Source organism: Salvelinus namaycush, chromosome 4 (genome assembly GCF_016432855.1).
Source record: "Salvelinus namaycush isolate Seneca chromosome 4, SaNama_1.0, whole genome shotgun sequence".
Taxonomy (NCBI): domain Eukaryota; kingdom Metazoa; phylum Chordata; class Actinopteri; order Salmoniformes; family Salmonidae; genus Salvelinus; species Salvelinus namaycush.
Window position 1 is genome coordinate 37,573,514 of NC_052310.1, and position 25,414 is coordinate 37,598,927.

The 25,414-nt window shown below is 44.8% G+C and overlaps 1 protein-coding gene across 1 annotated transcript in view; it reads left to right on the forward strand.

Annotated features, from left to right (window-relative positions):
• LOC120045599 (serine/threonine-protein kinase 32C-like) overlaps window positions 1–25,414 on the forward strand; it is a 54,473-nt gene that overhangs the window by 16,426 nt on the left and 12,633 nt on the right. The window contains exons 2-3 of the mRNA XM_038990499.1: window positions 17,123–17,274; window positions 24,359–24,532. Coding sequence (XP_038846427.1) covers window positions 17,156–17,274; window positions 24,359–24,532 — 293 coding nt within the window. The 5' untranslated portion in view covers window positions 17,123–17,155. The remainder of the gene's footprint in view (window positions 1–17,122; window positions 17,275–24,358; window positions 24,533–25,414) is intronic.

Consider the following 25,414-nt stretch of genomic DNA (forward strand, 5'->3'; position numbering starts at 1 on the left):
TGAACCAAGTAAAACTCACGGATGATTAGTAAAGCTTAAACCAAGTTTATTCACCCATTGGGTTATACAGCTGCATAAGACATGGTTCCACCAGTGGTAGTATATATACACCAATTTGGGGTGGAATCTCCTCCTCTCTAAATATTACATTTTTGTTGCTAGGCAGGAAATTAAACTGTTCCTTCTCCCTTAACGTGACCTGACCTGACCTCGGCCCCCTTCCTCCCTAAACCACATCTCTCCACCCTTATCAGTGCCTGCCAACGTCTTTCCTTCACTCAGTACATTCCAAGCTTAATTGCCTCCACCATATACATTCCTCCTACAGATAACCATTAACTTCTGGTGTAGACCCTAGACTATAGCACTCAATATTTCAATAGGATACCTGATAATTAACACTATTCCAAGTTTAGGTGTCAGAATCCATCAGTATGTAGTATATACTCATTAAGTATGTAGTATACAGTATGTTAGTGTGGGTATTCAAACACAGCTTTAGTAACTTAGTTGTAGTCACGATCTGGTTACCTATTAGTACAAACATAGTTATGTTTTTGGGTTATTAAATATTTATAAATGATTTCCATTTCTTCTAAACTACCCACAATGCACTATTTCTCAACGTCATATGGAGGATTTACTATGTGCTACCAAGTTCGTATGGTAGCTCGGTAGCTAGCTCAAGCTGGCTAACGTTAGCCACACCTCATACGCTTCACAGGCTTTGTGGCTGTGTTATCTAGTGGGAACCTGTTAGCGTGGCAGGCCCTGGGCCTTCTTGTTGTGGGCTCAAAACGAAAGAGAAATCATACCTGCTTGCTCTAATTGTGTAATACCTCGTCTGTTCTCCTTTTTGTTTTGTCAACTTTTACGGAATTTTCTCTGAAGTAGGCTACGGGAGTTTTGTAACTTTTTCCACCTTGGCTTAGTGCTAGCGTGCTAGCGTGCTAGCTGCCAGATATCTGGAATCTATCTATTTTGGATTCGCTATATAGTTATTGGATTTCCCTGACTCTCCCTTGGGCTGATGTAGAGCCCGCCTCACCTTTTGCTTTGGTAGTTACTCAGCCTGCACTTTTTAAAAAGTTTTTCCATCGGATGGACCCAGCCATCAATCTGTAAGTCTCTGCTCACTTTTTGCTTTTGATCTGCGGTTATGTTTTAGTTGTGTTGTGTTCTAGCAGATCTCCAGGCGTTGGGCTCTAGCTTGCCAGCCATAACCGTGGTGGTTGGCTAGGCTGGCTAGGATAATAGCAAGTTGGCTAAATACCTAACATTTTCTGGCTAGGATAACTGCATACAGCTAACATTCTTTGACACCTGGTTAGATGCCATTATGCATTTTTAAAAATTGTTAGTTTACTTTAATGTAGCTGAAAGGTAGTTGTTGATAGGAACTGGCTGACTCAGTCAGTGCTAATGTAATGTTATCAGGCTGGTAGGGATAATGTTAGCAGGCTAGGAGGGCTAACGTTAACAGGCTAGTTGGCTAGCAACCTTGCAAGTTGATTTGTAACAATACATTCATAAAGTATTTGCTCATATATTGGCTGAAAATGTCATTTAAACCAGTAGTCATGAGTGTAAAATATTTGGTTTAATTTATGTTATACATTTGAAGTTATTTATTTTGGAGTTTACATTATATGGAATAGGCTGGTTTGCGGGTTCTCCATATTACATTACACCCTGGAAAAACATTTCCCGACATGACTTCGGAATTATGATCGGTTTTATGTAATAATTTGAAAAATATGAACGTGAGTTGTAACTTTGCATTGGGACTTTTGATGCGTATACTAATGCAAATCCATATCTTACATGTGGTTACGTTTAGGCTACTTACCCTTTAAGACCGGTGCCTGATGCTGTTCACGTTGTATGTTTTTCCTCATCTGTCCTAAAACAGCTGCTGCTTGGTTCACTTGGCACTTAGCTGACCTAGAACAAGAAAATCCTATGCTTCCTGACTCCAATAAATTTAATAGCCAACTTTTTTTCCTCCTTCACCACACCGAGGGCTCCCTGGAGTTCTGGGCTGTGACAACAATTGATAGGGCAGCAGAATCAAAGGGATGGGGGTTCTTTAAAAGGTATCATCCTGGGCCAACCTTGGAGAGACACTATTTATTACGAGGACAACTAATAGTACTGCCTCATCTGTGCAATCCCCTGCTTTAAAACTGGACCCACAAACACAGTTAGCCTAAGCACCTTAGCAGCAGAAAATGGTTGCTTTTCAGGCCACGTGTTGCCTGGCTCCGAAGACCCAGCTACATAAATGTAGTTCAAGGGATTGTTATGATTTCATATCAGATTATATGTGTAGTAGGGGTAAGGTGTTAGTAAGGCTGTATACGCCCTTAAGCAAACAGAAAAATGCTCATCCAGAGGTGGCGCTCCTAGTGGCCGGGGACTTTAATGCAGGGAAACTTAAATCCGTTTTACCTCATTTCTACCAGCATGTTAAATGTGCAACCACAGGGAAAAAAATATCTAGACCACCTTTACTCCACACACAGAGATGCGTACAAAGCTCTCCCTCGCCCTCTATTTGGCAAATCTGACCACAATTCTATTCTCATGATTCCTGCTTACAAGCAAAAACTAAAGCAGGAAGCACCAGTGACTCGGTCAATTAAAAAAAGTGGTCAGATGAAGCAGATGCAAAGCTACAGGACTGTTTTGCTAGCACAGACTGGAATATGTTCCGGGATTCTTCCGATGGCATTGAGGAGTACACCACATCAGTCACTGGCTTCATCAATAAGTGCATCGATGACATCATCCCCACAGTGACTGCACGTACATACCCCAACCAGAAGCCATGGATTACAGGCATCATCTGCACTGAGCTAAACGGTAGAGCTGCCGCTTTCAAGGAGCGGGACTCTAACCCAGAAGCTTATAAGAAATCCCGCTATGCCCTCCGACGAATCATCAAACAGGCAAAGCATCAATACAGGACTAGGATTAAATCGTACTCCACAGGCTCTGATGCTTGTCAGAGGTGGCAGGGCTTGCAAACTATTACAGACTACAAAGGGAAGCACAGCCGCGAGCTGCCCAGTGACACGAGCCTACCAGCCGAGCTAAATTACTTATATGCTTGCTTCAAGGCAAGTAACACTGAAACATGCATGAGAGCATCAACTGTTCCAGACGACTGTGTGATGACGCTCTCCGTTTCACAAGGCCGCAGGGCCAGACGGATTGCCAGGACATGGTCAGCGCATGCTTGGAGTACATCTGGCAAGTGTCTTCACTGACATTTTCAACCTATCCCTGTCCGAGTCTGTAATACCAACATGTTTCAAGGTGAACACCATAGTGCCTGTGCCCAAGAACACTAAGGTAACCTGTCTAAATGACTACCGACCCGTAGCACTCACGTCAGTAGCCATGAAGTGCTTTGAAAGGCTGGTCATGGCTCACATCAACACCATTATCCCAGAAACCTGTTGACCAACTCCAAATTGCATACCACCCCAACAGATCCACAGATGATGCCATCTCTATTGCACTCCAAACTGCCTTTTCACACCTGGACAAAAGGAACACCTACAGTGGGGAGAACAAGTATTTGATACACTGCCGATTTTGCAGGTTTTCCTACTTACAAAGCATGTAGAGGTCTGTCATTTTTATCATAGGTACACATCAACTGTGAGAGACGGAATCTAAAACAAAAATCCAGAAAATCTCATTGTATGATTTTTAAGTAATTAATTTGCATTTTATTGCATGACATAAGTATTTGATACATCAGAAAAGCATAACTTAATATTTGGTACAGAAACCTTTGTTTGCAATTACAGAGATCATACGTTTCCTGTAGTTCTTGACCAGGTTTGCACACACTGCAGCAGGGATTTTGGCCCACTCCTCCATACAGACCTTCTCCAGATCCTTCAGGTTTCGGGGCTGTCGCTGGGCAATACGGACTTTCAGCTCCCTCCAAAGATTTTCTATTGGGTTCAGGTCTGGAGACTGGCTAGGCCACTCCAGGACCTTGAGATGCTTCTTACGGAGCCACTCCTTAGTTGCCCTGGCTGTGTGTTTCGGGTCGTTGTCATGCTGGAAGACCCAGCCTCGACCCATCTTCAATGCTCTTACTGAGGGAAGGAGGTTGTTGGCCAAGATATCGCGATACATGGCCCCATCCATCCTCCCCTCAATACGGTGCAGTCGTCCTGTCCCCTTTGCAGAAAAGCATCCCCAAAGAATGATGTTTCCACCTCCATGCTTCACGGTTGGGATGGTGTTCTTGGGGTTGTACTCATCCTTCTTCTTCCTCCAAACACGGCGAGTGGAGTTTAGACCAAAAAGCTCTATTTTTGTCTCATCAGACCACATGACCTTCTCCCATTCCTCCTCTGGATCATCCAGATGGTCATTGGCAAACTTCAGACGGGCCTGGACATGCGCTGGCTTGAGCAGGGGGACCTTGCGTGCGCTGCAGGATTTTAATCCATGACGGCGTAGTGTGTTACTAATGGTTTTCTTTGAGACTGTGGTCCCAGCTCTCTTCAGGTCATTGACCAAGTCCTGCCGTGTAGTTCTGGGCTGATCCCTCACCTTCCTCATGATCATTGATGCCCCACGAGGGGGGATCTTGCATGGAGCCCCAGACCGAGGATGATTGACCGTCATCTTGAACTTCTTCCATTTTCTAATAATTGCGCCAACAGTTGTTGCCTTCTCACCAAGCTGCTTGCCTATTGACCTGTAGCCCATCCCAGCCTTGTGCAGGTCTACAATTTTATCCTGATGTCCTTACACAGCTCTCTGGTCTTGGTCATTGTGGAGAGGTTGGAGTCTGTTTGATTGAGTGTGTGGACAGGTGTCTTTTATACAGGTAACGAGTTCAAACAGGTGCAGTTAATACAGGTAATGAGTGGAGAACAGGAGGGCTTCTTAAAGAAAAACTAACAGGTCTGTGAGAGCCGGAATTCTTACTGGTTGGTAGGTGATCAAATACTTATGTCATGCAATAAAATGCAAATTAATTACTTAAAAATCATACAATGTGATTTTCTGGATTTTTGTTTTAGATTCCATCTCTCAGTTGAAATGTACCTATGATAAAAATGACAGACCTCTACATGCTTTGTAAGTAGGAAAACCTGCAAAATCGGCAGTGTATCAAATACTTGTTCTCCCCACTGTATGTGAGAATGCTGTTCATTGACTACAGCTCAGCGTTCAACACCATAGTGCCCTCAAAGCTCATCACTAAGCTAAGGACCCTGGGACTAAACACCTCCCTCTGCAACTGGATCCAGGACTTCCTGACGGGCCGTCCCCAGGTTGTAAGGGTAGGTTACAACACATCCGCCACGGTGATCCTCACCACAGGGGACCCTCAGGGGTGCGTGCTCAGTCCCCTCCTGTACTCCCTGTTCACTCATGACTGCATGGCCAGGCAAGACTCCAACACCACCATTAAGTTTGCAGATGACATAACAGTGGTAGGCCTGATCAATGACGAAACAGCCTATACGGAGGAGGTCAGATACCTGGTCGTGTGGTGCCAGGACAACAACCTCTCCCTCAACGTGATCAAGACAAAGGAGATTATTGTGGACTACAGGAAAAGGAGGACCATCGACGGGGCTGTAGTGGAGCAGGTTGCGAGTTTCAAGTTCCTTGGTGTCATGAAGAGGGAACGACAAAACCTATTCCCCCTCAGGAGACTGAAAAGATTTGGCATGGGTCCTCAGATCCTCAAAAGGTTCTACAGCTGCACCATCGAGAGCATCCTGGCGGGTTGCATCACTGCCTGGTATGGCAACTGCTCAGCCTCTGACCGCAAGGCACTATATAGGGTAGTGCGTACGGCCCAGTACATCACTGGGGCCAAGCTTCCTGCCATTCAGGCCCTCTATACCAGGCGGTGTCAGAGGAAGGCCCTAAAAATGATCAAAGACTCCAGCCACCCTAGTCATAGACTGTTCTCTCTGCTACTGCACGGCAAGCGGTACCGGAGCGCCAAGTCTAGGTCTTTTACCCCCAAGCCATAAGAGTCCTGAACAGCTAATCAAATGGCTACCCGGACTATTTGCATTGCCCCCCCCCCCCTCTTCTACGCTGCTGCTACCCGCTTATTTTCTATGCATAGTCACTTTAATAACTCTACCTACATGTACATAGTACCTCAATTACCTCAACTAACCGGTCCCACTGCACATTGACTCTGTACCTGTATATATCCTCGCTATTGTTATTTTACTGCTGCTCTTTAATTATATGTTACTTTTATTTATTTATTTTGGGGGAGTATTTTTCTTAAAACAGCATTGTTGGTTAAAGGCTTGTAAGTAAGCATTTCACGGTAAGGTCTACACCTGTTGTATTCGGCGCATGTGACAAATAACATTTGATTTGATAAGGGCGGAAATGGTTTCTGCTTCGTTTCCCATGTTGACCAATTTGGAGGCTTATCCATTCGGAGCTGTCTTTTTTTTTTACTATCTCTCCTCTGAGAAAGCTCATAAATGTGGCAGCACAAAGCTCAATTGTTGGATTTAAAATATTCACTGGTCCATAAAACAGGTATTTGAAGAGCTGGTCATCTTTAAATTGTTTTGACTATTAAACCTGAAGCCGCCGTGTGCATCTCTCAACAGACTGGATGCCTTTCTTGTTTTGGTCGCATGCTCCAATAGTTCTATGTGCCGATTTTAAAGTTTAAATTAAAAAAAATATATATATCTTGATCATAATCATAATTAAGTTAGGAATGCAGAGATGGGTAAATAACTGACACCTACAGTATGACTTACTGTACATGGGCTTTTGCTATTTTGAAAACTCAACGTGTTTCTGATGTATTCTTTTGATACACAGTACAAGACACTATTCTACGAAAACCATTTCCTTCCTTGAATAAAAATGACTGGTTTTGGACATGATGAATCATTTGGGGTTTGGTATGTATTTATTCATGCCAATAGGCTGTATAAAATCTTTGCCGCCGTTTTTGAGTGACAGGCTCTATTTTGTTGTCGGATAAATCCCTATTATTTATTTTGCGGCGTGCACTTGGCACCGTCTCCCGTCTGTAGAAGATTCTCTTTGCCTTGTCAGTCATGGACTGTATCTGTCACATTTTCAGGTCCAATTAAGAATTTATACTCCATTAGAATTGCAGAGAGATTCCAAATACCCTGACAAGGACCGGGTATTTCGAGTCAGAGGGATGGGGTGTGGGATTAGGCTAGATAATGGAGGAGATGATTGCGCTAGCAACAACTAGCGAATGCTTTGCGATTACTTAAATGGATGCTCCCATTTCGACTCCTGACAAGTCCACAATCGTTGTTTTGTATTTGCTGGTGAGTCTCCTCATTAAGCATAGGCCTACTCAAAGTTCTAAGGAGTATATGGATAAATAACTTAACGTTATGATGCCCTTTTTTTGTCTCTATTTATTTATAGGGGTCAATGCACATTAATCAACACCAATATTACAATAAGGCAACATCCATGTAAATGTGCCGGTGTCACGTATACTCCCGCTCTCCCCGCTCAGCGTCACCGGTGTACTAACCACCGGTCCTGGCAACCAATCATTATGCACACCTGGCAACCGTTATTACTCACACCTGCGCCCCATCATCAGTCCACCCGTTGCTGGAGCCGACCCCCATGACACTGGGAGTCCAGGAGGAATCTGACGCTATAGACGGGTCTCCCATTACTGTCCAGGGGAGGGGTGTCGTGGGGGATGGGATCAGCCAGGGGACCAGTACCCAACGGCTTGAGAAGGGAAGCGGTAATGGACTTAGTTATTCGATCACATCTGTTAGTGAACACCAGATACATTTCAGTCTGGGACGTCTGTTACTCTGGTTGGTCCTTGTATTATTTTAGTGAGGTTGAAATGGTCTGTGATCTGAGTTTCTTTTTTCTTTTTTTCTGCAAGTTTTGTTTTCCCAGTTTATATTGAAATCGACCATGACGATTATCTCCTTCTTATGATCACATTCTTTAAGCATGGCATTTAGATGGTCATAAAACAAGATATCAGATATTGGTGGTCGATATGCAGTGCATTTGGAAGGTATTTAAGACCCTATGACTTTTTCTACGTTTTGTTACATTACAGCCTTATACTAAAAGGATCACGTTTCAGGTAACACCCAGATGCAGACAGTGTCGAAGTAACAAAAGTTTATTACTAGTACAGGGGGCAGGCAAAACGACAGGTCAGGGGCAGGCAGAGGTCAGTAATCCAGACAGTGTTCGAAAAGGTCCAGAATGGCAGGCAGTCTCAGGGTCAGAGCAGGCAGGGGTCAATAATCAGTGTGGTGTGGCAAGGTGCAGAACGGCAGGCTCAGGGTCAAGGCAGGCAGAATGGTCAAAACCTGGAAAACTAGAAAACAGGAACTATAGAGAGACAAGCGCAAGGGGGAAAAATGCTTGTTGGCTTGACGAACAAAACGAACTGGCAACAGACAAACAGAGAACACAGATATAAATACACAGGGGATACTGCGGGGAGATGGGAGACACCTGGTGGGGGGTGGAAACAAGCACAATCAATACCCCTAAATGTATTAAAAATACAAAACTGAAAAATCACATTTACATAAGTATTTAGACCCTTTACTCTTTGTACTTTGTTGAAGCACCTTTGGCAGCCATCTTTCCAGAGATGTTCGATTACATTAGCATTACAGCCTCAAGTCTTCTTGGGTATGACGCTACACGCTTGGCACACCTGTATTTGGGGAGTTTCTCCCATACTTCTCTGCAGATTTTCTCAAGCTCTGTCAGGTTGGATGGGGAGTGTTGCTGCACAGCTATTTTCAGGTCTCTCCAGAGATGTTCGATTGGGTTCAAGTCCAGGCTCTGACTGGGCCACTCAAGGACATTCTTGAGACTTGACCCGAAGCCACTCCTGCGTTGTTTTGGCTGTGTGCTTAGGGGCATTGTCCTGCTGGAAGGTGAACCTTCCCCCTAGTCTGAGGTCCTGAGGTCTCTGGAGCAGGTTTTCATCAAGGATCTGTCTGTACTTTGCTCCGTTCATCATTCCCTCTTTCCTGACTAGTCTCCCAGTCACTGTCAACTGTGGGACCTTATATAGACAGGTATGTGCCTTTTTAAAATCATGTCCAATAGATTTAATTTACCACAGGTTGACTCTAATCAAGTTGTTGAAATATCTCAAGGATGATCAATGGAAACAAGATGCACCTGAGCTCTATTTTGAGTCTCATAGCAAAAGGTCTGAATACTTATGTAAATAAGGTATTTCTGTTTATTTTTAATACATTTGCAAACATTTCTAAACCTGTTTTCATTTTGTTGTTATATGGTATTCTGTGTAGATTGATGAGGAGAAATTTATTTTAATACATTTTAGAAGGAGGCTGTGATATAACAAAATGTGGATAACGTCAAGGGGTCTGAATACTTTCCAAATTACTCTTTCCAAATTACTCTTTGTGTATTTATTCCTCGATTTATTTTTCTATTTCAGTTTTTTTTTACTCAGCATTAATGGGAAGTAAGCATTTCACTGTTAGTCTACATCTTTTGTTTACTTATGTGACAAATTAAATGTGATTTAATTTGAGTTTGCTCATTATTGCTATCTGCTTTCTGGTCACAGAACACTGATTAAATAAGAATTGTGGGGGAAAGGGAGGGGGAAAAAAGAGACAAACTATAATGTTCAAAACAATTGAAGTTTTTAGTTTGATCCCTTCCAGGGATTGAGCATTTCATTGAGGTGTGTATCTCTTTTTAGGACAGGTGTTTTTCATCTCCAGCCTCCATCCTCCCTTCCTTAGACTCTTTCCACATCAAACGGCTGCTGCACACTTCCCTCTCTGCAAGGCTGTGCAGGGAGGAAATCAATATCCAACCTGACCAATGGATGGGTAGTCCCTCTTTGAAAGGCCTCGTTAGAGGCAAGATAAGCAGGTGTGCTGTGCAGCTGGTGGCCAGAGATTACAACCATTCAGCTAACGTTGTCACTACGTAGGGTGCTTCACCTCCAGGCAACGCTGTCCACAGCGCCGCTCCTGCCAACGAAACTGGAAGCAAACTGTACACACAGTCTGTTCCTGTGATTGTGCCAGTTTATTAGCCGCCGCTTCACCAAGTCACACCGCATGCCCCAGTCGACAGCCTGCCGAGCGGTTTGGCACCATCCTCAGGGCTGACCCCAAAGTAAATACTCCCCGTTTCAAAAAAGGTTGACCTTTTACTGTGCCTATTTATTAACTCTGAAGTTAGCCTGAATAGTAGGGGTTCATAATGAATATTTAACAGTGAAATATAGCCAGCGGGACCATAATGCTTTGGACTGTGCCTCCCATTAGCATTTTAGAGAAAACGCATCGGAATTAATTAGGCTCACTTTGGCGTCTATTACCCTGAGAAAGGCTCAGACCCAGAAGCCATCGCTCTGACAGTCAGTGCTACAGTCCTAGTCTAGGACCACCATGCTAATCTATCTGTCCTCGCCATCTCCAATGATTAGAATTTTAGATGGTGTGTATATACTGTACCCTATATTCATAAGCTAATAGTTATGGAAAATTTCAGATTCAGACCTTCAGCTCAGTTTGATTCCAATTGTCTATACCTATACATAATTGGTCTTTGATCTACTGAATCGCTAATATTCTCTATGAATAAATGAATAAACTCTTAATACATTTTCTTTCTGGCTGTAGTGGAGCGGGTCGGGAGCTTCAAGTTCCCTTCACTAAGGACTTAACATGGTCCACACACACCCGCACAGTTGTGAAGAGGACATGACACCATTGAGAGCACCTTGACTGGCTACATCGACGCTTGGTATGGTAACTGCACCTTCGTTGACCGCAAACGCGCTACAGAGGGTGGTGCGGACGGCCCAGTACATCACTGGGGCCAAGCTCCCTGCCATCCAGGACCTCTATCAGGCGGCATCAGAGGAAGGCCAGAAAAATTGCCAAAGACTTCAGCCACCCAAGCCATAGACTGTTCTTTCTGCTCCATCCGGCACCGGAGCATCAGATCTCGGACCAACAGTCTCCAAGGAAGTTTATATCCCCAAGCCATTAGACCGCTATATAGTTAATCAAATGGTTACCCGGACTATCTGCATTGACCCTATTTTGCACTGACCCTATGCACACTCACAAGCCTCTACCCACACACATATACTCACACATACTATACTGACACTCTCACAGAAACTGACACACATACATACACTACATACGCAGATACACATACAAGCATATTGACGCCACACACACACACACACACACACACTTTCACACTCATCCTACAGTATATGCTGCTGCTACTCTGTTCCTTTTTTAGTCTTAGTATTATCTATACTCTGTGTATATGCACATATCTACCTCAAGTACCTCGTACCCCTGCACATTGATATGGTACTGGTACTCCCTGTATATAGCTTCATTCTTATTTTTTAACTCTGCATCGTAGGGAAAGGGCTCGTAAGTAAGCATTTCACGTTAAAGCCTACACCTGTTGTATTCGGCACATAAAATAAACAAATAAAATGTGATTTGTTCAGTCATACAAATGTGTCTGAACTGAAATGAGGGGCCAGAGATTTGGTATTTGACAGCAGGTTTGATAGGTCTGATAGGTCGTTGGCTTCTCGGTGCAATAGACAGTTTAGTGTAACTGGCCTCAGAGTGTGAAAGACCGCTTTGCTCTGGGGCTGAAATCACAGGCTGTCACCAGCGCTCCATGCTTTACAGCAACAAGGGGAGTCATAAGAAAAGCTAACAGCCTTAGAAGGACAAGCGGTAAAAGCTTTAGCCGTTTGGTTAGCAATTGCAGTGTTTCATTTATTTCCCTTCATCGCCCATCCCCTCGTGCAGTGCAGATGACTGCCTGGCCTCTATGAAATGAGGCTGAGGAAATTGGGTCTGTGTGTAGGCTAGGGCAACAAGGGAGGAAGGAGGAAATATGGAGGGCCGTGAGCCGCGGTGTCACCACGAGGGGGCAAGAAACTCTTCAAGAACATCATTACGAAAACGACTTTCACCCCCTGATCTGTCCATTTTATGAAGGAGCCTGGTTTTACTCAGCAAGCTTCTCCTCTTCCACCACAAACATGTCCTCTGTCATCTACCTGATGCCTCTTCCCACATCCTCTCTCCTTACAACTCAACACAGATCCATAAGGAGGAGGGAAATGGTATGACTTCATGCGGTACTGTAATGAGCCTATGACAAAGACTGACGGAGAGGAAAAACCTGAGTAGGAACGAAGAGAGGGACGGAGAGCAAGATGGTAGAGCAGTTCTTATTTGTGCTCCAGCTAGAGGGAGAGGAAGGGGGGCAGGCAATTAGATTGCGTTTTGGAGAGTAATAGATTTCCTCCTGTCATACCATCCTCTAATGCTGTAAACCAACCAACTGTTGTAACGAGGATACCTGGGCTGTTGTGGACAATTCAGTTAGATAGCTGGGAGCAGCACGTGGATGTTCCGTTTTTACTGATCTGTGTGTGCGTGCTCAGCCACGTCACTCTGCCTCCGGCACCGCGGTAACTTGATACTACCTGAGACGTGACAGTTGGGGTGGGCTGTGTCATCCTGGTACTTTGTCATTCCAGCTGTTCAATGGGTTTGAACAAAGCTATGTGAACTTGTTCCAAACTTGCATGAATTGTTTTATCACTCAACTTGGGAGTGGGATAGGTGTAAACAGTGTGTTAATATCACAATTGATTACTTCAATCTTTTACTGGGTACAGTTGATTTTCTATGTTCTTCATTGGAGATGCGTACTTATTTGTAGAAGTGAGTTTTTTCTTCCCAAATCATTGTTTATTTTCTGCAGCAGACAGTTTGCGCAACAGTAGCTGAGGGCATCGCTTCCTGGTGTCTGGTGTTTTCTGTAATGACCTTAGTGATAACTGTTTTGCAGACGCTTGCTAAAAAACTTTAATGAGCAACCCTTCCTTCATGAACCGGCCTCTGTAAAAGGGTGTAGAATCAGCTTGATCCCCTTTGTCGAAGACGCTTGGACCTTCTTTTTTTATATTTTCAGTGGTATTGTTAACATACACGCCCCCAAAAAGAAAATGAGAATTAAAAACAGGTTCAGCCTCTGGTTCAACCGTGATCTTGCAGAGTTACTCCACCTCAAGAATTGCATTTGGCGAAAGGCTCGGCACACGCATACTCAAGCTGACTGGCTATCGTTCAGACAAATGAGAAATAAGTGCACTCAGGCTATTCGGACAGCCAAGGTTAGTTACTTTAAGGAGCAGTTCTCTCTCTGTGGGTCTAACTCCAAGAAGTTCTGGAAAACAGTTAAAGACCTGGAGAATAATCCCTCCTCCTCACAGCTGTCCATGTCCCTTAATGTTGATGATGTGGTTGTTACTGACAAGAAGCACATGGCTGAGCTCTTTAATCACCACTTCATTAAGGGATAGCCCCCTAACATAACAAATCTAACTGCCTGTAACTCAGGCCCTGAAGCAAGGATATGCATATTCTTGGCACCATTTGAAAGGAAACACTTTGAAGTTTGTGGAAATGTGAATTGAATGTAGGAAAATGTAACACAATAGATCTGGTAAAAATACAAAGGAAAAAAAACGTTTTTTTTTGTTCTACCACCATCTTTGAAATGCAAGAGAAAGGTCCCAGTTTCAGCCATTACTCTGGTTGTAATTCCAATGCTGTCCACAATATGGCAGCAGTATATGTGCAAAGTTTCAGACAGATAACTTGAAGTATGAGCGAGCTACAGGACATTTAGTCTGAAGTCACCCAGGTACATATGGGCAAATCGTGAAGGAGACCGTTGCATTCATATTACATTTTTCTGTAAGAATATCGTCAAATCTGTATACTTGGACTTTGATTTAGCTTTTCCAGTATTAGTAGCCATATTATAAGTTCAATATTTGCAAAACAACCAGTTTTCATAACTCTGAATATTCTTATAATTTTTGTCCAAAAGGAAAAGGCAAGCTGTCGCAAAAGGTTAGCACCTACATTTTGCGACAGACAATCTCGTAAATCCCAGCTCATTGGCTATCTATCTAGCTTTGTTTGACCCTGATTGGTGCTTATTTGACAAAGATAGTCATTCAAGTGAAGACTTCCCGCGTCATCGGAGTGCCATGAATACGTCGCTCTCTGACCAAATATGGTGTCCTATAGGATATACTACACCCCTAATGATATAGTGAAGTCTTGTTACGTTCTAGGATCTCTTAGGAATACATACGAACGTGATTTGACCCGTTGAAACAACGTTAAAGGTGAGATTTTCACAGATTCCTTAATTTGCAAATTGAACGAGTGGAAATACAAAATAGATTGTGCATGCTATATGGACCTTTTTAGGATATGAAAAAGGATTTTATCTAACAAAACGACACTATCTTATCTCTGGGACCCTTTGGATGATACATTCTGAAATCTTGCTCTGATTTAAGTACACATTTCAACCTTCAGAAATTTCACCTATCGCGGTGAAAAAAGTGTTTTGTTGTTGGGAGCTCTCAAACAATAGCATGGCATTTTTCCGCAGTAATAGCTACTGTAAATTGGACAGTGCAGTTATATTAACAAGAATTTAAGCTTTCAGCCGATATAAGACACATATATGTACCGACATTTGTGGTTTCTCTAAAATCTGCGATCTTGACATAAGGCGCTGCATGATTTAATGTTGTTGATGTGGTTGTTACTGACAAGAAGCACATAGCTGAGCTCTTTAATCACCACTTCATTAAGTCAGGATTCCTATTTGACTCAGCCATACCTCCTTGCCCGTCCAACATTTCCTCATCTCCCAACCCTTCTAATGCGACTATGCCCGATGCTTCTCCCTCTTTTTCCCCTGCCCCGCTACAAAGTTTCTCCCTGCAGGCAGTCACTGAGTCCGAGGTACTAAAGGAGCTCCTTAGAAAACATCTGGGTCAGATGGTTTAGACCCTTTCTTCTTTAAGGTTGCGGCCCATATCATCTCCAACCTTTTTTAACCTGTCTCTCCTTTCTGGGAGATAGTTTGTCCTTTATTTAAAGGGGGAGATCAAGCTGATCCTAACTGTTATAGGCCTATTTCTATTTTGCCCTGTTTATCAAGTGTCGGAAAAACTTGTCAATAATCAACTGACTGGCTTTCTTGATGTCTATAGTATTCTCTCGGTTATGCAATCTGGTTTTCGCTCAGGTTATGGATGTTTTACTGCAACCTTAAAGGTCCTCAATGGTGTCACCATTGCCCTTGATTCTAAGCAATATTGTGCTGCTATTTTTATTGACTTGGCCAAAGCTTTTGATACGGTAGACCATTCCTTTCTTGTGGGCCGGCTAAGGAGTATTGGTGTCGCTGAGGGGTCTTTGGGCTGGTTTGCTAACTACCTCTCTCAGAGTGCAGTGTATAAAGAAAATCTGCTGTCTCAGCCACTGCCTGTAACCAAGGGAGTACCCCAAGGCTTAATCCTAGGCCCCACGCTCTTCTCAATTTACATCAACAACATAGCTCAGGCAGTAGGAAGCTCTCTCATCCATTTATATGCAGATGATACAGTATTATACTCAGCTGGCCCCTTCCTGGATTTTGTGTTAAATGCTCTACAACAAAGCTTTCTTAGTGTCCAACAAGCGTTCTCTACCCTTAACCTTGTTCTGAACACCTCCAAAATAAAGGTCATGTGGTTTGGTAAGAAGAATTCCCCTCTTCCCATAGGTGTTATTACTACCTCTGAGGGTTTAGAGCTTGAGGTACTCGCCTCATACAAGTACTTGGGAGTATGGCTAGACGGTGCACTGTCCTTCTCTCAGCACATATCAAAGCTGCAGGCTAAAGTTAAATCTAGATTTGGTTTCCTCTATCGTAATCGCTCCTCTTTCATCCCAGCTGCCAAACTAACCCTCATTCAGATGACCATCCTACCCATGCTAGATTACGGATACATAATTTATAGATCGGCAGGTAAGGGTGCTCTCGAGTGGCTAGATGTTCTTTACCATTCAGCCACCAGATTTGCCACCAATGCTCCTTATAGGACACATCACTGCACTCTATACTCCTCTGTAAACTGGTAATCTCGGTATACCTGTCGCAAGACCCACTGGTTGATGCTTATTTATAAAACCCTCTTAGGCCTCACTCCTTCCTCACTCCTTCCTATCTGAGATATCTATTACAGCCCTCATCCTCCACATACAACACCCGTTCTGCCAGTCACATTCTGTTGAAGGTCCCCAAAGCGCACACATCCCTGGGTCGCTCCTCTTTTCAGTTCACTGCAGCTAGCGACTGGAACAAGCTGCAACAAACACTCAAACTGGACAGTTTTATCTCAATCTCTTCATTCAAAGACTCAATCATGGACACTCTTACTGACAGTTGTGGCTGCTTTGTGTGGTGTATTGTTGTCTCTACCTTCTTGACCTTTGTGCTGTTGACTGTGCCCAGTAATGTTTGTACCATGTTTTGTGCTGCTACCATGTTGTGTTGCTACCATGTTGTTGTCATGTTGTGTTGCTACCATGCTGTGTGGTCATGTGTTGCTGCCTTGCTATGTTGTTGTCTTAGGTCTCTCTTTATGTAGTGTTGTTTTGTCTCGTTGGGATGCGTGTTTTGTCCTATATTTATGTTGTATTTTTATTTAAAAAATGTAATCCCAGGCCCCCGTCCCCGCAGGAGGCCTTTTGCCTTTTGGTAGGCCGTCATTGTAAATAAGAATTTGTTCTTAACTGACTTGCCTAGTTAAATAAAGGTTAAATAAAAGAAATACAAATTCCTAATGACTGGATGTTACAGTAATGAGGCTTCCCTCCCATACCCCCTGTCCTGATCTTGACATTTCACATTTACTTTTCTCCACTTTGTCCACGGAACGTCTAGTTTTAATGAGCACAACATGATGAGGTCGGAGACTGTTTGTGGCTTGTTTTCCACACTGGAAATATTCTAATGGAGGGCAGTAATATCAGCCATTATGACAATGCATTGTCTCATGCCAGGGTGTACTGGATATCATTGCATACTAATGTGTGTATGTGCGTGTCTGTGCCTACTTGCTTTATGTGAGTCTGGTTCCAGTCCTAAGTTAGTTGGTAGCTCACTCTCTGTTCTTCTGTCCTTGTCTCCCCTGCAGGTGTGCATCGTGCAGAAGAGGGACACAGAGAAGATGTACGCCATGAAGTACATGAACAAACAGCAGTGCATAGAGAGAGACGAGGTCCGAAACGTCTTTAGAGAGCTAGAGATTCTACAGGAAATTGAACATGTTTTTTTAGTAAACCTCTGGTGACTATCCTGTGTTTTTTTCACTCTCTAAACTGTTTGTTCATTCTGCATGCCTCGGCTGGCTGGCTGGCTGGCTGGCTGGCTGGCTGGCTGGCTGGCTGGCTGGCTGGCTGGCTGGCTGGCTGGCTGGCTGGCTGGCTGTGTGTGTGTGTGTGTGTGTGTGTGTGTGTGTGTGTGTGTGTGTGTGTGTGTGTGTGTGTGTGTGTGTGTGTGTGGATTCTCTGTTGGGGGTGGATGCATGTTTTAACCCTCAATTGGACAATGAGATGAGAATGTTAAATTGAAGGGAAACAACAGTTGTGGTCTCTGTGTCTCAAATGACACCCTATTTATAGTGCACTACTTTCGACCAGAGCCTTTTGATAAGAAAGTGGTGATAAGGCTCTGGTCAAAAGTAGTGCACTATATAGGGAACATGAGATTTGACCAGATGATTTTCATCCAGATCCATGAGCCCATTGCACCACACATTTCTTAATTGCTGTAATGTAAAGTAAGTTGACCCAATACTTTCCCCTCAGGAGTATGATATCTGGGTGACGTCGGGGACCAGCTTCGTTATTCAACTATCTCCGTGTCTCCGCAGCACATATTCTAAATGTAATTGGGAGGCTAGCACAGTGCTTACAGCATATTACACCAAAGCACTTTGCTCCTGTTTAATTGGTAGAATGATATTGCACACGGCGGTAATATCCTCTGAGTAATTGATACAGGGAGCGTCGATCATTTCATGCACACCCGTTATCACCGAGCACCAAGACAAAAGTACACCCGCACACACTGCAGCTTATTAGTCTAAGTCTTGTATGCATGTTAGTTTTTATCCGAAGTTGGCGATGATTAAAGTTTTTTTTTGTCTCAGAGAGAAGCTTCCAAACTAAAATACACAGAGGGCTTTTTAATGAGGTGGTGGTAGTAGTAGTAGGGCCTCTGTGTGTGTTTTTTTTTGTATATAATTCCCTCAAGGAGTGTACAGCCCTATCCTTGTTCTAGTTTCCCTGCTTTTCTCTGATTGGCTCTGCTCAGCTCTGTATCTGTGCATCTATGGCACATCAAAAGCCCCATTTAGTGACAAAGACACAGCAGCGTTATGAGCAGGCAGGAATTATAGTGCTCCTTAGATCCCACCTCATCTTCCTGCGATTCAAGTCAACTTCAGAGGGAAACTGGGTAAGTGGTCAGCCCGTCTCAAATGACACTGGAACAAAACAACAACAACAAGTCATGCCAGAGTGGCACGGAATTGGTTCCATCACTCTCAGCCGGTATACGCTATGGACGGTTCATAAAAAGTTTGAAAAATTATGTATCCCTTTGCTTGTGAATATATTGTTTGGATAATTTATCCATTGTTTTGATCTCCTCTCCTAAAAACATACACAGGCTGTCAAATCTGCATTACAAAGAACATCAATGCATGGGGCGGGGCGGGGGGGGGGGGGGGGGGGGTGATAGGAAGGCACATCCTCAACCGTCCCCATCAAACTGTTCAGATTTAGCAAAACAAAGGTAGAAATCTGGCACAACCCACATGGAGACGGCCTGCCTGACAGGCCACAGCTGATCCTGTCTGTCGACTCGGGAACAACCGATACAGTGTTTTTTCCAAAGTTGATTTGCTTTTTGAAACCCACGGACCCCAAACCTGAGCAGCTGTCGGTACCGTAATACTGGCCAGCCTGGTCCCCTGCCAAGCCACCAGAGAACGAACGGCGGAGTTTCTGAAATAACTTTGTACAGAGTGTATCAATCACACTAGCCTCATTTGTGTATTCTTCCTGCAGATGAAGGCTCTCACTGACCAGGCTCCTTTTTTTGGGTTGATTTGGCCTTCCTATTGGGTTCCTCCTTGGGTTGTCTGAAGTTGACATCTCATGTCCTGCTGAGCCTATCGCGCTTACTCAGTGAAACATCGAATGAGAACAGGCTCTGACTTTCTCTCCTCAAACCAGAGAAAGAGGAGCTCGGCACAGAGACGTAAAGGAATTCACTGTTTATTTTTCCTGTCTAAAACAGGAAACCGTCTCCTTCATTAACTTGTTCTTACTTTCAATCAATCAGGTGATGAGGAGTTCCTAATATGGATGTCATCACAATATTTGGTGATACTTTACGACCCTCTTTACAGTGTAAGGGTCAGGAGTTTAATTAGTACTGTCCGTGGGTACGCTGCTGCACATCGTAAGTCTTTGCTGACTTGCAGAACATTGGCCGTGTCCTTGGGCATGCACTGTGTACTGCGTTATGTGCTCTGGCTGTAGGGGTTTGCCCAACGAGGTGTTCCATTATTGATGGCCAACCAGGGTTTCTGGGAACTGCAGTGCCTATATTCCCCAAGGTAAACATCAGAGGGTGCCACTCATGAGAACGCCAGCTTTGATTAAGATTAGTCGGAGTTGTTTCCGAGATACAACGCCAGAAAGAGAGGGGGAGAGCGGAGGCTTGAGAGAAACGGCCATCCCGTAAAGTAACGATTCTTGAAATCGCAACGAAGGCGAGAGAGGAGAGGGGGGGGGGGGGGGGGGGGGGGGGAGTGGAGAGGTGGGGGTAAAAGGTGTTAAGAAGGGATTTGGGCTTTGTTTAGTTTGTCAAAACAGAGTTTCACCATCTACGAAGCTTTGGATTTGCTTCCTTCTCTCTATCTCACACACACACCATTTTGAAGCCTAGGTTTGCTTTCATTATGATGTTGTGAATTCTGTTGGTTTTCTTTTGAAAAAAAAAGCTCCATCCATTGCTTCAGAGATAATTCATTAGAGGGAACCTGGGCACCGAATCCACATCACTAGAACAAGACTGCTTTAAAAAGCCTGGAGGACTGTCAAGTTTGCTGCGTGCGCTAATTGCCTTGACCGTTCACTTGCTGCAGATAGATGCCATATAATGTGTAGGAGTGGGATATATATGTATTCAAATGGATTAGCCACCTTGAGAGAAAAACAAATGTTAGTATCATCTGCAGCATTCAAGAAATCCACCCAAATCACCCAAGCCATCACGACACGGGTGTAGACGCGGTCTACGTCTCATCCCCCGATCAATTTGTATTTCTAAATCGCCGAGGTCATTTTTCCATACCCGGACGTACAGTATTACATGCATTAAGTGTATGCAGCGGAATTGATCCTGTGCACTTTCCAGTGTAAATCATTACCGGGACAAGGTTTTGCCTTAAGCATTACATTGAAACAAATCTACTCTCAAACACCGTTGGCCAGATTCCCCTGGGATGTGGACGGAGGCAGTGGAGGCTGAACCAAGCGAAGAAGAAAGTGATGCGAGAGGGAGTTAATGTGTCAGAGCGGAGCACTGTGGGATATTTGTCGTCTGTGAGCGGAGGCTTTGGAGACCCTTTTAAAGAGGGGTTTTAAAGGCATCGCAGAGGGTGAGTCATCAGTGGGATCCGCGGAGCGGCGTTCTTCCTCCGCTGTCCGTCCATCCTGTCCATCAGAGAGAGTGAGAGACTGAGCGAGAGAGAGAAGTCACTGGTGAGAATAGATGCACACACCCTGTCCTCCTCCGTGTCCATTAAGAATATTGATTCCTTGGCAGAAGAGAACAATGCTCTGGGAGACGGTGAGACAAGTTAGGGCTTTACCCCCAAACACAATAGGCATAACAAGCCCTGGGTGGAAGCTTAGGTTCTGTTGACATCCATAAAATTAACTGAAGTATATTTCCTCAGGGGCTAAGTCCTATTCGCTTTCTTCTCCTGCTGTTACAAACGCATTTATACAGCAGTCTGCATTAGATACAGAGCGTCACAGGACTCTGTAACTTTCCAAAGCAACCTCGCCATTAAAGTGATGTTCTTTTCTCTGCAATTGTAACTTTCCAGAGCCACCTTACCGTTTTACGGTCCTGTAGGACGTTCGAAGTGCACCTTGTGAAATAAGGCCAGTGGAGGTGGGGAGAGGGGTGTGCTGAGGGGAATGGGGGGGGGGGGACTAGGCTAGGGACCGCAGAGCGAGAGGCAGCGCTCACTCATTCATTGCATTGTTAGAGGGATCCTCAAAGGAGCCGGATGTGTCTTGTGATCCAGCCCCTTGACCAGCCTGAGCCACGCTGTCTCTATCACAAGACTATCTAGGCCACAGTCACAAAGCAGACCACATTCAGAGCCCCGTGTCTCTTTTTTTTTTCTCTTACTCTCTCTCTTACTCTCTCTACCCCATCTCACCCCATCTCTCTTTCACCCTCTCTCCCCTCCATGGCTTTCTCCTCCCTCGCTCTCTCTCTCTCTCTCTCTCTCTCTCCTTCTCCCTACGCTTCCCTCGGCTCATTTGTCATCATGGCCTGATTATTTCAGCCTGTTTCTCAGACTCTTTCCAGCATGGTAACCTTCCTCTGTACTCTGCTGTCCCAGTCAGTCCAGGCCTGTCCTGACTGTTCCACATGGCCCGTCTTCTCCTTGGCCCTGCCAAAATTCTCCCAAGGCTCAGACCTTAGCCAGGTCCCCAATCAACTGTCTTGGTCATATTTGACCCATGACAAGTCCATTCTCAAGCTGTTTCCTCTTACAGCTTTCTCTTTATAGTCCTTTTTTTTTCTTCAGAACTTTAACTTCTGTAATATTGTCAATGAGAGAAGAGATAAAAGGAGATGTTTGGAGAACTCCGTTTGTGTCTGGTCACACACATTACAGTTCTCCTCTTTCACTAACTTGCTTTCATCTCATCCATTTGTCTTAGCTGCTGCCTTGGCCTCTCCTTGAACGATTTTTACAGACATTTTTACAGGGTGCTTGTGTGCTTTGATTTTGAATTCCCCTAACGTGTCTAGTGAGACACATGCTGTATTTGGTAAAGCATTCATCCGGAATGTTCTCTCTCTCTCTCGCGCTCTCTCTCTCTCGCTCTCTTCTTCTCTCTCACTGTCTGTCGCTCCCTGTCCTTGGTGTTAAATCTGAATGTGACAACGCTGTCACTATCCGAGCTTAAATACGGCTCAGATGTCAGCTCCACGTCTGACAGTTTACCTGAAGGGGATGTGGAAACTGCTCTAATCTCAGCCACGGGGGGCTCAGGAAACGGGCCCTAATACCACTGCTATCACACTGGATGCCACAGAGGGCATTCTCTTCACCATCAGCTGCATGCTGCTCGGGATCAGGGCATGACAAGGAGGTGATAAGAAGGTGACAATAACTAGGGACTTGTGGACAGCAAACTCCGTCTCAACCGATCTCAGCCTGGCCATCTGTGTGATGCTGTGTGTGTTTTGGAGTGGAGGTTAGGTGTGTTAGAAGATCTCCAGTCATCAGACCAAGCTGTCGGAACACGTCACCGGGATGTCCACCGTTAGATCCTGCACCGTTTTTCTCTTGATCTGAAGGAAGATGGGCGCTTTGGTGGACATTCTTTAATGTCATGCATTTTTTTGACTGCAAGAGACTGTATTTTACCCCTAGGTCAGTGTTTCCCGAACTCGGTCCTGGGGATCCCAACGGGAGCACGTTTTTGTTTTTGCCCGAGCACTACACAGCTGATTCAAATCATCGAAGATTAATGATGAGTTGATTATTTGAATCAGCTGTGTAGCGCTAGGGCAAAAACCAAAACGTGCAACCCTCGGGGTCCCCAGGACCGAGTTTGGGAAGCACTGCCCTAGGCTATAGATGATTTCACTGCCTTACAATAATAACCTTATACAATGCTGATCACATAAGTCCAATATTGTGTTTAGCATGGATCCCTCCCAATCCCTCCTTCTCAGAACTTCTTCTCGACCAATCCCTCTGACAGAAATGGGAAATCCCTGTCAATCATTTTTATTTTATGGGGAATATGTGAGGCAGTAATCTTTTTCAAAATCGGACCATTTTATCAGTTGATCGGCGTGTTCCTTTTGACGTCAGGGCTTGATATCGTTGTGAACAGCGTTCGGCGTTGCAAAACCGGTGTCTCGGAGAGGATAGGTTGATTTTCACTCGCTCTGAAACACGGTGCTCCATTTTCTCGGATATAGAGAGCAAGAAATTGCGCCTGGAGAGGGCCAATCAAAATGCCCCCTGAGTGTGTGGGGTTAAGCCTGGTGATATAGAGCTAGGATGAGGAAATCTGCCAAGATGAAAAATATATAATAATGCTGCAATAATCTACCAGGCTTTAATGGGAAAATAAAGAAATCTCCCGCTATCTCTCGGCTTGAGCGCCTCCGGAAAGCCTTCTCGCTCTCTCTATCTCTCTCGCTCTCTCTCTCTTGCTCTCTCTCTGTTGTGACTACTGTGAGATGATTGTGGGTTTCTGACATGTTGTGTTTACGTACTGTGTGGTTTGGGTTTCCAGTGTGCCGCTAGCGCTTGGTGTTTTAGTCGACACCTGTGGAGAGGGGGTGTAGTAGAGTGTCCCAAATCCCGCCCAGATTATTTTCTGGGGCGCGTTTTAATGTGATGTGCTTGATTAGTAAGCCTGATTGACAACGATCTTTAGCCGTCCATCAGCCGTTTTCAATTAAGAGACATCAATCAAAGGCTGGCTCTGTTCTCGCCTTAATTTGGCAATCACTCTCCTGCATTCACGCGCTCCGACAAACGTCAGCTCGTTTAAGATAGCGATCACTCTCAAAGTTATCGCTCCCACTGTGCTTGTTTTGAGCTTACATGTGAGTACGCACTCACACCAACTCCTGCGTACGTTAACACATAATAGGCTATAGGCCGGGGCTCTCTAACCCTGTTCCTGGAGAGCTGCTCTCCTGTAGGTTTTCGATCCAACCCCACTTGTAACTAACCTGATTTCAGTTTATCAACCAGCTAATTATTAGAATATAGGTGCGCTAGATTAGGGTTAGAATGAAAACCTACAGGACGGTAGCTCTCCAGGGACAGAGTTGGAGAGCCCTGATCGACGCACACGCAAACTCAGTTCCACACATACATAGTGAGTGTCTTGTGTGAGATATGCTACGGTTTTACTGTTGTGTGTTTTTGCGGTTGGTAGATGCAGGGTTCACCAGGAGGCATGTGGTCAGCATGTTTTGCGCCTGTGTGTCTTGTTCCCGTGTGCGTGTCCTTGTTTGTCTGTATCCTGGCCCTAACAGGATGTTGACTGAGCCCTCTGACCTCCGCCTTGTGTCCCAGGTACTCGTTCCAGGACGAGGAGGACATGTTCATGGTGGTGGATCTGCTGCTGGGAGGGGACCTGCGCTACCACCTCCAACAGAACGTCCATTTCAACGAGGACGCTGTCAAACTCTACCTGTGTGAGATGACCCTGGCACTGGACTACCTGCAGAGCCAGCACATCATCCACAGGTATGGGCAACATCCATAGACACAACATCTACTGCACCGGGCTACATATAGGCACGTCATCCACAGGTATGGGCTAGAATAATGACACCGTTTCTCCAAAACACCCAGCAGGTGATTGCTAACACACAGCTGGCCACCGTCTGCTTTTAGCTGTTCGTCTTACCTCCCTGGTTATGCCTCTCCTGGGTGCCACTCCTGGGACTCCTGGCCTTCTCTCTCCCACGCCCTGCTCCAGAGACCCGACATCTCATCGCCTGCATGTCCAGAGGGAGATGAATGGGTTGCGTTAGGGGGTGTAATGATGCATCATCATCCTTTTCTCATCTGTCTTGTGTGTCCCCGGGGCAGAGCGGGTAGTCCTGCATCACTCTTTTCACTGTCCCGGGCTCTGACACCGGCTACACGCTCACCTCACTGCAGTACTTGAGAACCGCCACTCTTGGTCTGATGATGTAGCCTTTCAATATGTGGGCTCGTCGGAGGAAGAGCCACAGCTTTTAATTGACTAGTATATCACTGGACAGTGATTTAGTTCTTTTGTATGCTTTTTAAGGAGCTGAGTTCTCTCCATTGGATTTTGAAACTTAAATGGGTTTAGTAGCCTATAGGCTATGTGCGTCCAGCAGTCTGTTTTGCTGAACAGAATTGTCTCTATAATCACCTGGGCATTCTCCTTTCATTTTTGCTTCTTTGCATATCTAAACAAAGCTCCGGTATCTATGTTGCTGTAACCATCAATCTTCTTCAGCGTGGGATGACTTGCAGTCGTGAGTTTTTGTTGAAATTGCCGAGTGCAGTGAAAAGTGTCAGTGCTGTAAATGAAAAGTGTCTGGGTCCCTGTAGACCCTAAACTCCACTCACCGATGGCCTCAAGATGTTTTA